Raw genomic sequence first — 14,672 nt, 5'->3', positions numbered from 1 at the left:
ACAATATTATGCTAGACCCACTCGAAATCCATTGCATTCGGTCTACCCTAGAGGGGGGTGGTTGGGGGTGGGGGGGGGGGGGTCTCCAAGGTTTCTCATCGTCATTCTCATTGACATCCCACTGGGTTGTGAGTTTTTCCTTGCCCTTATGTGGGCTCTGAACCGAGGATGTCGTTGTGGCTTGTGCAGCCCTTTGAGACACTTGTGATTTAGGGCTGTATAAATAAACATTGATTGATTGATTGATTTATCCTGGGCGGTATACCTCGGTTGGTAGAGTGGCAATGCCAGCAACTTGAGGGTTCCAGGTTCGATCCCCACTTCCGCCATCCTAGTCCTTGGGCAAGACACTTTACCCACCTGATCCCAGTGCCACCCACACTGGTTTAAATGTAACTTAGATATATTGGGTTTCACTATGTAAAAGCGCTTTGAGTCACTAGAGAAAAGCGCTATATAAATATAATCAACTAACTAACATCCTGCTCACAGTGAAACTGCTACACTGTCCAGCCAGACTGATATGGTTTCCTGCCAGGTCTGTAGTTTCCAACACTATTCAGCTATTTTTTGGATCCTCATTCAATCTTTTTGTATGTGGGATGCTTTTCAACCACACTGGTCATTGATATTGTATATTGCATGTATTTCAAGAACTCTTGAAAATCAGCTTTGGGTGTAAAGTTAGCATCTCTGGCAAAGGCCTGAGCATCCTCCCAAGTCACATGTCCCTTGGGTTATGTAGTTGACAAGTCTACCTAAATGTTCTGGGGACAATATGCTTCTAAAGTCACACACAACTCTAGAACTTCACATGGTTCAGTAGAGTTCTCTGGGCTTCTACTTCTCTAGTGGACTGCAAAGAAAGGTTTGATGCATGGTTTGTGCACTGACATACACTGTCAACTGTCGGATCACTGTATGCAGTGATGGGCAGTAACAAGCTTGGCGGAAGCTTCACTTTGAGTCGCGATTCCTCTAACTTGGCTATTTTTAGACCCGTGTAGCGAGGTAGCTTACATCAAAGCTACAAAGAAAGAAAATAGACTGCGACTCCACGTAAACAAAGAAAAACAGAGAAAACACAATCTTGGATGAATGAGAACATACACTATTTTGCCAAAAGTATTTGGCCACCCATCCAAATGATCAGAATCGGGTGTCCTAATCACTTGGCCCGGTGTATAAAATCAAGCACTTAAGCATGGAGACTGTTTCTACAAACATTTGTGAAAGAATGGGCCGCTCTCAGGATTTCAAGCGTGGAACTGTCATAGGATGCCACCTGTGCAACAAATCCAGTCGTGAAATTTCCTCGCTCCTAAATATTCCAAAGTCAACTTTATTATAAGAAAAGTGAAGAATTTGGGAACAACAGCAACTCAGCCACCAAGTGGTAGGCCACGTAAACTGCCAGAGAGGGGTCGGCGGATGCTGAAGCGCATAGTGCAAAGACTTTCTGCACAGTCAGTTGCTACAGAGCTCCAAACTTCACGTGACCTTCCAATTAGCCCACGTACAGTATGCAGAGAGCTTCATGGAATGGGTTTCCATGGCCGAGCAGCTGCATCTAAGCCATACATCACCAAGTCCACACAGTGTCGGATGCAGTGGTGTAAAGCACGTCGCCACTGGACTCTAGAGCAGTGGAGACGCCTTCTCCGGAGTGATGAATGACACTTTTTCATCGAGCAATCTGATGGACCAGTCTGGGTTTGGAGGTTGCCAGGAGAACGATAGGCAAGTGTGAAATTTGTTGGAGGAGGAATTATGGTGTGGGGTTGTTTTTCAGGAGTTGGGCTTGGCCCCTTCGTTCCAGTGAAAGGAACTTTAAATGCTGCAGGATACCAAAACATTTTGGACAATTCCATGCTCCCAACCTTGTGGGACCAGTTTGGAGCGGGCCCCTTCCTCTTCCAACATGAGCAAGGACCATAAAGACATGGATAACATAGTCTGGTGTGGATGAACTTGACTGGCCTGCACAGAGTCTTGATCTGAACTCGATAGAACACCTTTGGGAAGAATTAGAACGGAGACTGAGAGCCAGGCCTTCTCGACCAACATCAGTGTGCGACCTCACCAATGCGCTTTTGGAAGAATGGTCAAAAATTCCTATAAACACACTCCGCAACCTTGTGGACAGCCTTTCCAGAAGAGTTGAAGCTGTAATAGCTGCAAAAGGAGGACCGACATCATTTTGAACCCTATGGGTTAGGAATGGGGTGGCACTTCAAGTTCATATGTGAGTCAAGGCAGGTGGCCAAATACTTTTGGCAATATAGTGTATATACATACAGAGAAAATCTATGATGATGTATTGTAAATGTGTCCTGGGTCTTCCCCGAGACTTTCTGCTGGTCGGACGTACACGGAAAACCTCACCAAAGAGATGCCCAGGAAATGCCCAAATTGACTAAGCCAGCTCATCTACTGTAGTTCCTTCCAGCGTGGAGGACCAGCATTGCAAACTTTGCCTTTTATGCTCAGCTTCGTCTCTACCGTCTAGGGGACGGGTAGAACCTGAGGGTTCCTGGTTCGATCCCCACCTTCTACCAACCTAGTCACGTCCGTTGTGTCCTTGAGCAGGCACTTCACCCTTGCTCCTGATGGCCCATTTACCACAACGGACCAATACATCATTGGCAAACTACCATGCACTCACAAATACCCTGCGGAATATAGAGTCGGTCCACAGTCCCAAGACCAGGAACTCCAATGCACCTCCAATATCCAGTGGACCCTCCTCAATCCCCAAATGATCAGGAATGCTGAGGAATGTATTCTTGCGATGGTTGGAACACACCCTCAGGATCCTAATCTTTAAAAGAGGAACCACCACCATAGTCTCAGGCACCGCCCCTGTACGCGACGCTAAAGAGTCATGTCAACCAAGGCGTGGCGCAGTTGGGAGAGTTGCCGTGCCAACAACCCGAGGGTTCTTGGTTCAATCCCCACCTTCTACCGTCCGTTGTGTCCTTGAGCTCCTGATGGGTCGTGGTTAGGGCCTTGCTTGGCAGCTCCCGCCATCAGTGTGCGAATGTGCGTGTGAATGGGTGAATGTGGAAATAGTGTCTTGAAGGTAGAAAAGCGCTATACAAGTATAACCCATTTACCATTTACCAAGACCACCTCCCATGCCGTAAGGAACTCATCACAGTGGAGTATTTTAACCGCCCTGGCAACCTTGTGCAAGTCTTTCATAGCCCGTATTTTCTCCAGCTCTTCCTTCAGCCCTTGGTACATTTTCCTTGTTTCTTTTTCCGGATGTTGCTATCACATCTATCACTGTTGTATTTTTCCATCGGTCTTATGTCAGACTGGTTAGCCATGACCGGTTTGTCCATCCTGATGTTGAAGTCCTCTAGGATCTTCACACTATGCCTGCTACCTTGTTATGCCGCTCTAATAAATACTCTATTTGTATTTATTTTGAGGTCATATTATTTGACATGTACATGATATCATATCGTGCCATACCTATTAGCAAAGCGTAACCAGAAGACTTTGTAGGCATAGAGACGCAGAGGCTTGACAGAGCGCAACATCAACATGTAGCGGATGTCAAACTTGACCCATCCGACGTCCTCCCTGTAGAACAGTACTGGATCTTCGATGTATTTACACACCACCTGGGGAATGAAACCGTGTTGCAATAACATCAGTTTTTCAGTCAGTCAAAACATTATTCACTGGGTGTGTCCCAAAGATGGTACACCATGGTATACCATGAATTGATTAATGTGGACCCCGACTTAAACAAGTTGAAAAACTCATTGGGGTGTTACCATTTAGTGGTCAATTGTACGGAATATGTACTGTACTGTGCAATATACTAATAAAAGTCTCAATCAATCAATCAAAACCAGGTAAATGTGTCTTTAAAGGCCTACTGAAATGAAATTGTTTTATTTAAACGGGGATTGCAGATCCATTCTATGTGTCATACTTGATAATTTCGCGATATTGCCATATTTTTGCTGAAAGGATTTAGTAGAGAACAATGACGATAAAGGTCACAACTTTTGGTCGCTGATAAAAAAAAGCCTTGCCTGTACCGGAAGTAGCGTGACGTCACCGGAGGAAGGGCTCCTCACATTTCCCCATTGTTTACAATGCAGCGAGAGCGATTCGGACCGAGAAAGCGACGATTACCCCAATAATTTGAGCGAGGATGAAAGATTCGTGGATGAGGAACGTGAGAGTGAAGGACTAGAGTGCAGAGCAGGACGTATCTTTTTTCGCTCTGACCGTAACTTAGGTACAAGGGCTCATTGGATTCCACACTTTCTCCTTTTTCTTTTGTGGATCACGGATTTGTATTTTAAACCACCTCGGATACTATATCCTCTTGAAAATGAGAGTCAAGAACGCGAAATGGACATTCACAGTGACTTTTATCTCCACGACAATACATCGGCAAAGCACTTTAGCTACGGAGCTAACGTGATAGCATCGGGCTTAACTACAGATAGAAACAAAAGAAATAAACCCCTGACTGGAAGGATAGACAGAAAATCAACAATACTATTAAACCATGGACCCATAACTACACGGTTAATGCTTTCCAGCCTGGCGAAGCTTAACAATGCTGTTGCTAATGACGCCATTGAAGCTAACTTAGCTACGTGTTACAACAGTGTGGCTTCATAGTAAAAGAGTGCGGGTACTAGACTGGCCTGCCTGTAGTCCAAGCCTGTCTTCCATTGAAAATGTGTGGCGTATTATGAAGCCTAAAATACTGCAACGGAGACCCAGGACTGTTGAACAACTTAAGCTGTACATCAAGCAAGAATGGGAAATAATTCCACCTAAAAAGCTTCAAAAATTGGTCTCCTCAGTTCCCAAACGTTTACTGAGTGTTGTTAAAAGGAAAGGCCATGTAACACAGTGGTAAAAATGCCCCTGTGCCAACTTTTTTGCAATGTGTTGCTCTGCCATTAAATTCTAGGTCAATGATTATTTGCAAATCAAAAATTTGTTTCTCAGTTAAAATATTAAATATCTTGTCTTTGCAGTCTATTCAATTGAATATAAGTTGAAAAGTATTTCCAAATCATTGTATTCTGTTTTTATTTACAATTTACACAATGTGCCAACTTCACTGGTTTTGGGTTTTGAATACTGTATGTATTTTGATGTCAATTGTCTGTTATGTATTGCAGTCGTGTTAAAAACATCAGGTTTGTCATTTGAGTCCTTTTGAATACATTAGCAAAAACTTGCCAGAGGGGTTTAGTACAGTAATATAATAGAAGATAAAATGCTTTGTGAATGTACTGCATTGTACTCATTGAACTTTGTCAATACCTTTGGCGTACTCTCCCTCTGTCGGATTATGTAGTTCAGATTGTTAGTGATGTGTATGTCCATCCCACGGGCCAAATTCCAGGGCTTGCATATCCAGTGGTTATCGTCTCCCCTGAAAAAAACAAAAACAAAAGTGCAGTGAAGTGAATTATATTTATATAGCGCTTTTTCTCTAATTACTCAAAGCGCTTTACATAGTGAAACCCAATATCTAAGTTACATTTAAACCAGTGTGGGTGACACTGGGAGCAGGTGGGTAAAGTGTCTTTCCCAAGGACAGAACGGCAGAGACTAGGATGGCGGAAGCAGGGATCGAACCTGGAACCCTCAAGTTGCTGGCACGGCCACTTCACACATGACACGGTTGTGGGGTATACCAGTACTAACAAAGTACGAATAAAGTATGAATAAAAACAAAGCTATTATTCTGCCTGTGCAAAATATCGGTACTTTTTTCGTCCGCATGCTGCTGAGCCGAGGCGCATGTTGAGTGTTAAAGCAGAAACAGCGTGGAGAGAAAGAATGGTTAATAAAGAGGGTGGTGAAGTACAATATGGAGGTAATTGGGCTTCAAAACTAACAATAAAGGAGACGCTTTAAAACACGCCTCGTATTAGCACCTTTGCTTTAAACTAAGGTCAATATTGAAACAACAAGCAATCAGGAGTTGAAAGAGTGACCTTACTGTACACATTAATGCACACACAGCTGGTTGGGTGTTGCCAATTATTAGCCAAGTCTAAATCGTGAAATGAAATGACTGATTTTTGTAAAAACTCCCACAGTTTCATTGAACAATATGTGTTTACCTGCTAGATGTCTTATCTGTGTAGTTTTATCCATAGTATTGATTTTAGTAGACTAATTATTGTATCAAAATTGGCAACTATAAATCATGAAGCATTTGTGTGGAGGGGGGCCGTGGCCTGCAGGCCTGCCGCGGGACGGGGTGTGCAAGGACCGGCCTCAAAGACAGCGATTGGTGAGTAGATGGCCCAGGTGGGCTTTGTTATCTAATCACCTGTCACCTTTATTAGCAGCAGCCGGAACGAGACAGGGGAGAAAAGACATTTTGCTGGAAAGCAAAAGCCTTGCACTATTTATGCAAATAAAACAGTGCTGTAGCCTGAAACCCAGGCTCTCGTGGCAGTGTGTGGTGGTCCGAGGAACCCACTAGAGGGCAACCTCTACAATTTGATACAATGCCAACAGAGCTTTCCATGAGGAGACTTCCGGTTGAGCATGGACGGTGTAGGGCACAGGTGTCAAACTCAAGGCCCGGCCAGATGTGGCCCGCCACTTCATTATTTTTGGCCCCTCAAAAGCCTAGAAATAATATGTATCAATAAAGTACTGTAACTTTTCTTACTAAATGTATTCTTTCTTTCTATTTTGGGGGGGGGGGGGTATATGTACTCCATGTGATCGCAAATTATGTTAACTAAAATGTTGTCTAATTATGCCAAAATATATTATCAAACATTCAGACCATTTTTTCAATAGAAATACATAATAATAATGACTCCAAAGCAAGTTATCCATCAAATTGTGCAATGTAAAAGTAGCAATAGATTGCATGGTAAAATTGTGAAATTGACCGTGTTTTTTACAGCATGTTTCTCTAAATGAAAAAAACAGTACCTTTTTTTTAATGTAATAAACTGTGGTGCTGTTTTGGCATTTACAGTAATACACCGAAAAATCCATAGTCGTTGATTTGCGGTAAAAAAACAAACAAACAAAAAACTGGCAGCTCGGGTGCCAAAATTTTACTGTAAAATAGATTTTTTTTTATTTACAGTAAAACAAATAATTTTACAGTAAAATTCTGGCAACTGAGCTGACATTTTTTACTATAAAAACAGCAGTACTGTTTTTCCATTTACAGTAATTTATACAAAAATTTGAGGTGAAATTATTGCAACTTAACATATTTGTTTTTACTTTTTTTAAATTTTTAATCTACTAATAAAATTTATTAAAAAAGTATGTAATAATAGTATTCACTGTTAGAAGCGGCCCTTCAGGGACAAACATAACTACGAAGTGGCCCTCATTGAAAACAAATTTGACACCTCTGGTGTAGGGCATCCTTAGAGGGGGCCATACTTGCCAACCCTCCCGATTTTCCTGGGAGACTCCCGAATTTCAGTGCCCCTACGGAAAATCTCCCGGGGCAACCATTCTTCCGAATTTCTCCCGATTTCCACCCAGACAACTAAATTGGGGGCGTGCCTTAAAGGCATTGCCTATGCCTGCCGGCCTAGTCACATAATATTTACGGCTTTTCACACACACGAGTGAATGCCATGCATACTTGGTCAACAGCCATACATGTCACTGTGAGGGTGACCATATAAACAACTTTAACACTGTTATAAATATGCGCCACACTGTGAACCCACACCAAACAAGAATGACAAACACATTTCGGGAGAACATCCGCACCGTAACACAACATAAACACAACAGAACAAATACCCAGAACCCCTTGCAGCACTAACTCTTCCGGGACGCTACAATATACACCCCCAAACCCCGTCTCCTGAATTCGGAGGTCTCAAGGTTGGCAAGTATGGAGGGGGCTCTGTTGAAATGTGACTTTTTTGTGTTTTACTGGCACTTTTGCTGGCTCCAGCCGTCAACTCAACAATACTTTGACTAACCTGTCGTGCACAGCTTCATTTTTTTATCATTGCAACTGTCAATTCCTCAGTCTGGCCTAGGAAAATCCGACAAGCCAGGCCGCGCCAAGCATCGTGCGTGTCTGGATCCAGATATCATGGAGGAAGTCGGAAAAGGGACGAAATGTGAGCCGACATCCTTGACCGTTTTAAATCCGTTGTCAGCGGAGAGATAGCAGCTGTTATGGAACCATTCAAGAGCATTCTCTCATCTCATAGTGGGGCCATGGCTAGCCTGGAGCTCGCTGCTAATGCTAATGATCTAACTGACCTCCGTGCTAGTGTCAACAAGTGAATTGCCACCGTGGATCTCCTCTCTAAAAAATGCGATGAATAATATCTGAGTGGTGGGCCTCTCTGAGGGGTGTGAGGGGCCCCCGTCCGACTGAGTTTACCAGTTCTTGCAGGAAGTGCTGAAGCTCCAAGACAAGCCCATGTTGGATCGTGCTCACTGGACCCTGCGCACTAGGCTTAAATATGGCGAATCTTTTAGGCCGCTCGTTGTACAAGTTAATTTATTTCAAGTCAGGAACCAGATTCTACGACTAGATTCTAGGCTTTCTAAACCATCCTATCTGGGCAACAGGATTTCCATTTTTCTCAACTTAACTCCGGCCGTAGCTCGGAATTGAGCCGCCTTTGCTTCAATTGAGGAAAATGCTACATTCATGTCCCGACATGAAGTTTGGATGTCTCTTATTGGCAATGTTGTGGAACAAAATACGGTAGTGTAAAGGTGCAATAAACTTTTTAGGAAGACCCGAAAGCAGGGCGTTACAAAAATCTATACGACTTTGTGGAGGGAGTGTGATCAGCGCACTGCAGGAGCAAAGGTACCACCTCCGTCAATGGTGTTGAGGGTGGAGCACCATCGACTAGGGGCGGGGCATGTGCGGGACGGCGAGACACAGCTGGTAGGTGATTATATTTCACAGGTGGTACGTGTTAATCTAATCATCTGTTGTCTTTAACAGTAAGCGGACGGGAGCAGAGGAGAGAGGAGGTTACGGACGTGGCTGAAAAGTCACGTTCTAGGAGAGAAAACTGTTGTTGGAAAGAAAACATTTCGATTAAAACCTTGTTGAACCTGCACGCTGAGCTCTTGTGCCGTGTCTGCAGTGGAGCTGCTGGGAGGCGACTTCCACAGACCTGTAATAAAAGCATGCATTACTGTCTCCGTGCTGCCCTGAGAGAGAATTGGGCGAATTCTGGCTATATTTTTGGGATGATAAAAACCTATTTTAGTTATTATATTTTTTATATGTGGTATAAAACTAAGGTCAGAGTCGAAAACGACGCACAGATTTTTCACTCGGAGTGATGGAGTTAAAGACAATGATTGAAGTTTCGATATGTGTTTCTCTCTCAGAACCAATGACTAATACTTTAGTCTTATCCTGGTTAAGCTGTAAAAGGTTATCCACCATCTAGGATGTATTATCTAAAATGCAACTAAAAAGAGTATCAATTGGTCTTTGTCATCAGGAGACATGTAAATGTACAACGGTGTGCCTTCAGCATAACTGTAGAAAATGAATTCCATGTCTCCTGATGACAAGAGTAAATATTAAAAAGAATAAAACCTAACACGGTCTAGCTCCATCCTATCTTGTTGATTGTATTGTACCATATGTCCCGGCAAGAAATCTGTGTTCAAAGAAGTCCAGCTTATTAGAGCCCAGAGCCCGAAAAAAGTCTGCGGGCCCGAATAGAGCGTTTTCTATTCGGGCTCCAGTACTCTGGGATGCCCTCCCGGTAACAGTTAGAGATGCTACCTCAGTAGAAGCATTTAAGTCCCATCTTAAAACTCATTTGTATACTCTAGCCTTTAAATAGACCCCCTTTTTAGACCAGTTGATCCGCCGTTTCTTTTCTGCTCTGCCCCCCTCTCCTTCGTGGAGGGGGCACAGGTTCGGTGGCCACGGATAAAGCGCTGGCTGTCCAAAGTCGGGACCCGGGGTGGACCGCTCATCTGTGCATCGGTTGGGGACGTCTCCGCTCTGCTGACCTGTCTCTGCTCGGGATGGTCTCCTGCTGGCCCCACTATGGACTGGACTCTCAGTATTATGTTAGATCCACTATGGACTGGACTCTCACAATATTATGCTAGATCCACTCGACGTCCATTGCACCGGTCGCCCAGGGGAGGTGGGGCACTTCTGCGGTCCCCTCCAAGGTTTCTCATTGTCCCATTGGGTTGAGTTTTTCCTTGCCCTGATGTGGGATCTGAGCCGAGGATGTCGATGTGGCTTGTGCAGCCCTTTGAGACACTCGTGATTTAGATTCCACGCACAGGCGTTCTCCTGAAGGCAATCCCACCAACAGGAGGACAATCATACTCGTTTCGAGTGATCGCCAACGACGACGACGATTTAGGGCAATATAAGTAAACATTGATTGATTTATTGATCGACATGTGATGTCATGGGTCTTTGGGGAGCACTTATCCATAGTTACCAAGAATGTTCCGTCTGAAAGATAGGACATGAACCATTTGTGAACAGTACCAGAGAGGCCCAACAGGTGTTTCAGTCTATTTCAAAGAATGAGGTGATCTACTGTATCAAAGGAAGCACTAAGATCCAGTAGAACCAAGACAGTTTTTGAGAGTCGGCACTCAACCTGGGATCGTTCACAATCTTTAAAAGGGTTGTCTTTGTACTGTGGTTCACCGTAAATATATACTGAAATTTATCTCAAATATTACATGAATTTAAAAAAATTAAACAGTTGTTTAAAGGCCTACTGAAACCCACTACTACCGACCACGCAGTCTGATAGTTTATATATCAATGATGAAATCTTAACATTGCAACACATGCCAATACGGCCGGGTTAACTTATAAAGTGCAATTTTAAATTTCCCGCGAAACTTGCGGTTGAAAACGTCTATATATGATGACGTATGCGCGTGACGTCAATGGTTGAGGTCCCGTAGCAAAGTTAGCTTCAATGGCGTCGTTAGCAACAGCATTGTTAAGCTTCGCCAGGCTGGAAAGCATTAACCGTGTAGTTACAGGTCCATGATTTAATAGTATTGTTGATTTTCTGTCTATCATTTCAGTCAGGGGTTTATCTCTTTTGTTTCTATCTGCAGTTAAGCCCGATGCTATCACGTTAGCTCCGTAGCTAAAGTGCTTCGCCGATGTATTGTCATGGAGATAAAAGTCACTGTGAATGTCCATTTCGCGTTTTCGACTCTCATTTTCAAGAGGATATAGTATCCGAGGTGGTTTAAAATACAAATCCGTGATCCACAATAGAAAAAGGAGAGAGTGTGGAATCCAATGAGCCCTTTTACCTAAGTTACGGTCAGAGTGAAAAAAGATACGTACTGCACTGCACTCTAGTCCTTCACTCTCACGTTCCTCATCCACGAATCTTTCATCCTGGCTCAAATTAATGGGGTAATCGTCGCTTTCTCGGTCCGAATCGCTCTCGCTGCTGGTGTAAACAATAGGGAAATGTGAGGAGCCTTTCAACCTGTGACGTCACGCTACTTCCGGTACAGGCAAGGCTTTTTTTTATCAGCGACCAAAAATTGCGAACTTTATCGTCGATGTTCTCTACTAAATCCTTTCAGCAAAAATATGTCAATATCGCGAAATGATCAAGTATGACACATAGAATGGATCTGCTATCCCCGTTTAAATAAAAAAAATTCATTTCAGTAGGCCTTTAACCAGGACAAAACTGTCCAGCGTTTCCTAAGGTAAAAACAGACCATGAGATGGATTAAAATCTGTATGGGAAGATTAAATATCACATCTGATCATGTTTATTTTTTCTCTGAAGTGGTCTGCAAACTGCTCACAAAAAGAGTCTGGGGTACATTACTAAAATCAGGGTTAAACAAACGATTAATAGTGGCAAAAAGGACTTATTCCTAATGTCTGCAATGACAGTGGAGAAAAAAGGGTTTCTTGCATTCCTAACCGCAGTTGTGGAGGGAGAGTGTGACCAGCGCGCCTGCAGGAGCAAAGGTCACCGCCTCTGTCCATGGTGCTGAAGACAGAGCACCATCAGACGGGGGCGTGGCAGTGCTGATGGCAAGACACAGCTGGCAGGTGATTAGATTTCCCAGGTGGTACGAGTTGTCTAATCATCTGTTGTCTTTAACAGTAAGCGGCCGGGAGCAGAGAGAGAGAGAGGATACGGACGTGACTGAAAAGTCACGTTCTGGGGGAGAGGGACTTTGTTGAAACAATTTGAGTATTAAAACCTTTGTTAACAACTGCACGCTTGGCTCTTGTGCCGTGTCTTCAGTGGAACTGCTAGGAAGCGACTTCCACAGCAGTGTTGTATATTCTTTGCTGTTCACATAATATTTGCTAGTTAATCATTTGTTTATTCTCCCTCCATTTCCTCTCTGCTATCCTGCAATTTCTTTGTAGTTTTTTGATTTCCTCATCATTTATTGGTATTGGTTTTAAAAAATAAATGACTTGATTTTAGAGGAGCAACAGCATCAAGGCTGGATTTGAGGTTTTGATTAAACTTGTACCATAAAATCACAGGGTGCAGGTAAAACTGATGGAGGACTGTTATTTAAAAATCTAATGAAATGTGCAGTCCCTTCAGTAGTTAGATAGCACTTTATCACGTTTGGCACTGAGGTCTCCCGCTGTGTAAAAGCTGTGATATTAAAAAGACACAGTAGTAGTCAGACAGCCAGGTCGACATAATTGATGACCAAATCCAGAGTGTGTGAGTCAACTGTGTGACATGTCGGGTAAAAACCATAACATTTAACTTTTTTTTTTTAATTCCCTCGAAACATGGTCTAAAACATTATTGGTGTGTAGATAAAAATTGCTAGCTCAAATGATCATATTATATGTTGAGTGAATGAACGACTGATAAAAAAAAAAAATCATTCATAAAAGCAGCACGTTTTTTGGGTGGTCTATAAACAACTGGGGGGCTGCTAAAAACAATTGCCTGATATTCCAAAGTGGTATAGTGATCAAATCAAATCTGTTTTGCTGTTAGGGAATGTGTGGCTATTAATGGTGCACCATCTCTCTTCCTACCACTTCTGACTGAAAAAGCAAAGGATGGAGAGGCCTCAGTGAGAACAACTGGTGCATCTGTACCCAGTCATACCTCAGTTCAAAGCAAGTAACTTAGTTTGTGGTTTAAAATCAAATCATTAATACTAAAATACTTATTGACCAGAGAACAGATATTTAAAAGTGCCATTAATTGTGATTGGTGTATTTGTGACTGTAACTAATGGAGAGTGATCTTTTGGAAGTGGTTTAAAGGCCTACTGAAAGCCACTACTACCGACCACGCAGTCTGATAGTTTATATATCAATGATGAAATCTTAACATTGCAACACATGCCAATACGGCCGGGTTAACTTATAAAGTGCAATTTAAAATTTCCCGCGAAACTTCCGGTTGAAAACGTTTATGTATGACGTCAATCGTTGAAACGGAAGTATTCCATTGTATCCAATACAAAATGCTCTGTTTTCATCGCAAAATTCCACAGTATTCTGGACATCTGTGTTGGTGAATCTTTTGCAATTTGTTTAATGAACAATGAAGACAGCAAAGAAGAAAGCTGTAGGTGGGATCGGTGTATTAGCGGCTGGCTGCAGCAACACAACCAGGAGGACTTTGACTTGGATAGCAGACGCGCTATCCGACGCTAGCCGCCGACCGCATCGATGATCGGGTGAAGTCCTTCGACGCTCCGTCGATCGCTGGAACGCAGGTGAGCACGGGTGTTGATGAGCAGATGAGGGCTGGCTGGCGTAGGTGCATAGCTAATGTTTTTAGCATAGCTCTGTGAGGTCCCGTAGCTAAGTTAGCTTCAATGGCGTCGTTAGCAACAGCATTGTTAAGCTTCGCCAGGCTGGAAAGCATTAACCATGTAGTTACAGGTCCATGATTTAATAGTATTGTTGATTTTCTGTCTATCCTTCCAGTCAGGGGTTTATTTCTTTTGTTTCTATCTGCAGTTAAGCCCGATGCTATCACGTTAGCACCGTAGCTAAAGTGCTTCGCCGATGTATTGTCGTGGAGATAAAAGTCACTGTGAATGTCCATTTCGCGTTCTCGACTCTCATTTTCAAGAGGATATAGTATCCGAGGTGGTTAAAAATACCAATCCGTGATCCAAAATAGAAAAAGGAGAAAGTGTGGAATCCAATGAGCCCTTTTACCTAAGTTACGGTCAGAGCGAAAAAAGATACGTCCTGCACTGCACGCTAGTCCTTCACTCTTACGTTCCTCATCCACGAATCTTTCATCCTCGCTCAAATTAATGGGGTAATCGTCGCTTTCTGGTCTGAATAGCTCTCGCTGCTGGTGTAAACAATGGGGAAATGTGAGGAGCCCTTCAACCTGTGACGTCACGCTACTTCCGGTACAGGCAAGGCTTTTTTTATCAGCGACCAAAAGTTGCAAACTTTATCGTCGATGTTCTCTACTAAATCCTTTCAGCAAAAATATGGCAATATCGCGAAATGATCAAGTATGACACATAGAATGGATCTGCTATTCCCGTTTAAATAAGAACATTTCATTTCAGTAGGCCTTTAAGGATTTATATGCATCCCTATACTCGTCTGCTCAACGTTCCACCCCTGAGCTGGATGACTTTTTTAACAATCTGGAGATCCCCTCCACTGCGATGGAATTGGAGAATACCAGTCACCGCTGCAG

The 14,672-nt window shown here is 43.2% G+C and overlaps 1 protein-coding gene across 2 annotated transcripts in view; it reads right to left on the bottom strand.

The window, feature by feature from the left end:
• ttll12 (tubulin tyrosine ligase-like family, member 12) overlaps nucleotides 1-14,672 on the bottom strand; it is an 81,812-nt gene that overhangs the window by 24,285 nt on the left and 42,855 nt on the right. The window contains exons 9-11 of one of the 2 annotated variants that reach the window (XM_062067051.1): nucleotides 9,072-9,143; nucleotides 5,311-5,422; nucleotides 3,481-3,632 (exon numbers count right to left, since the gene is read on the bottom strand). In XM_062067051.1, coding sequence (XP_061923035.1) covers nucleotides 3,481-3,632; nucleotides 5,311-5,422; nucleotides 9,072-9,143 — 336 coding nt within the window. The remainder of the gene's footprint in view (nucleotides 1-3,480; nucleotides 3,633-5,310; nucleotides 5,423-9,071; nucleotides 9,144-14,672) is intronic. The other variant, XM_062067053.1, reaches the window with a different exon arrangement.

Source organism: Entelurus aequoreus, linkage group LG12 (genome assembly GCF_033978785.1).
Source record: "Entelurus aequoreus isolate RoL-2023_Sb linkage group LG12, RoL_Eaeq_v1.1, whole genome shotgun sequence".
Taxonomy (NCBI): Eukaryota; Metazoa; Chordata; class Actinopteri; order Syngnathiformes; family Syngnathidae; genus Entelurus; species Entelurus aequoreus.
Note: the sequence above shows the minus strand (reverse complement) of the source record. Positions and strands in the feature narration are given on the sequence as shown.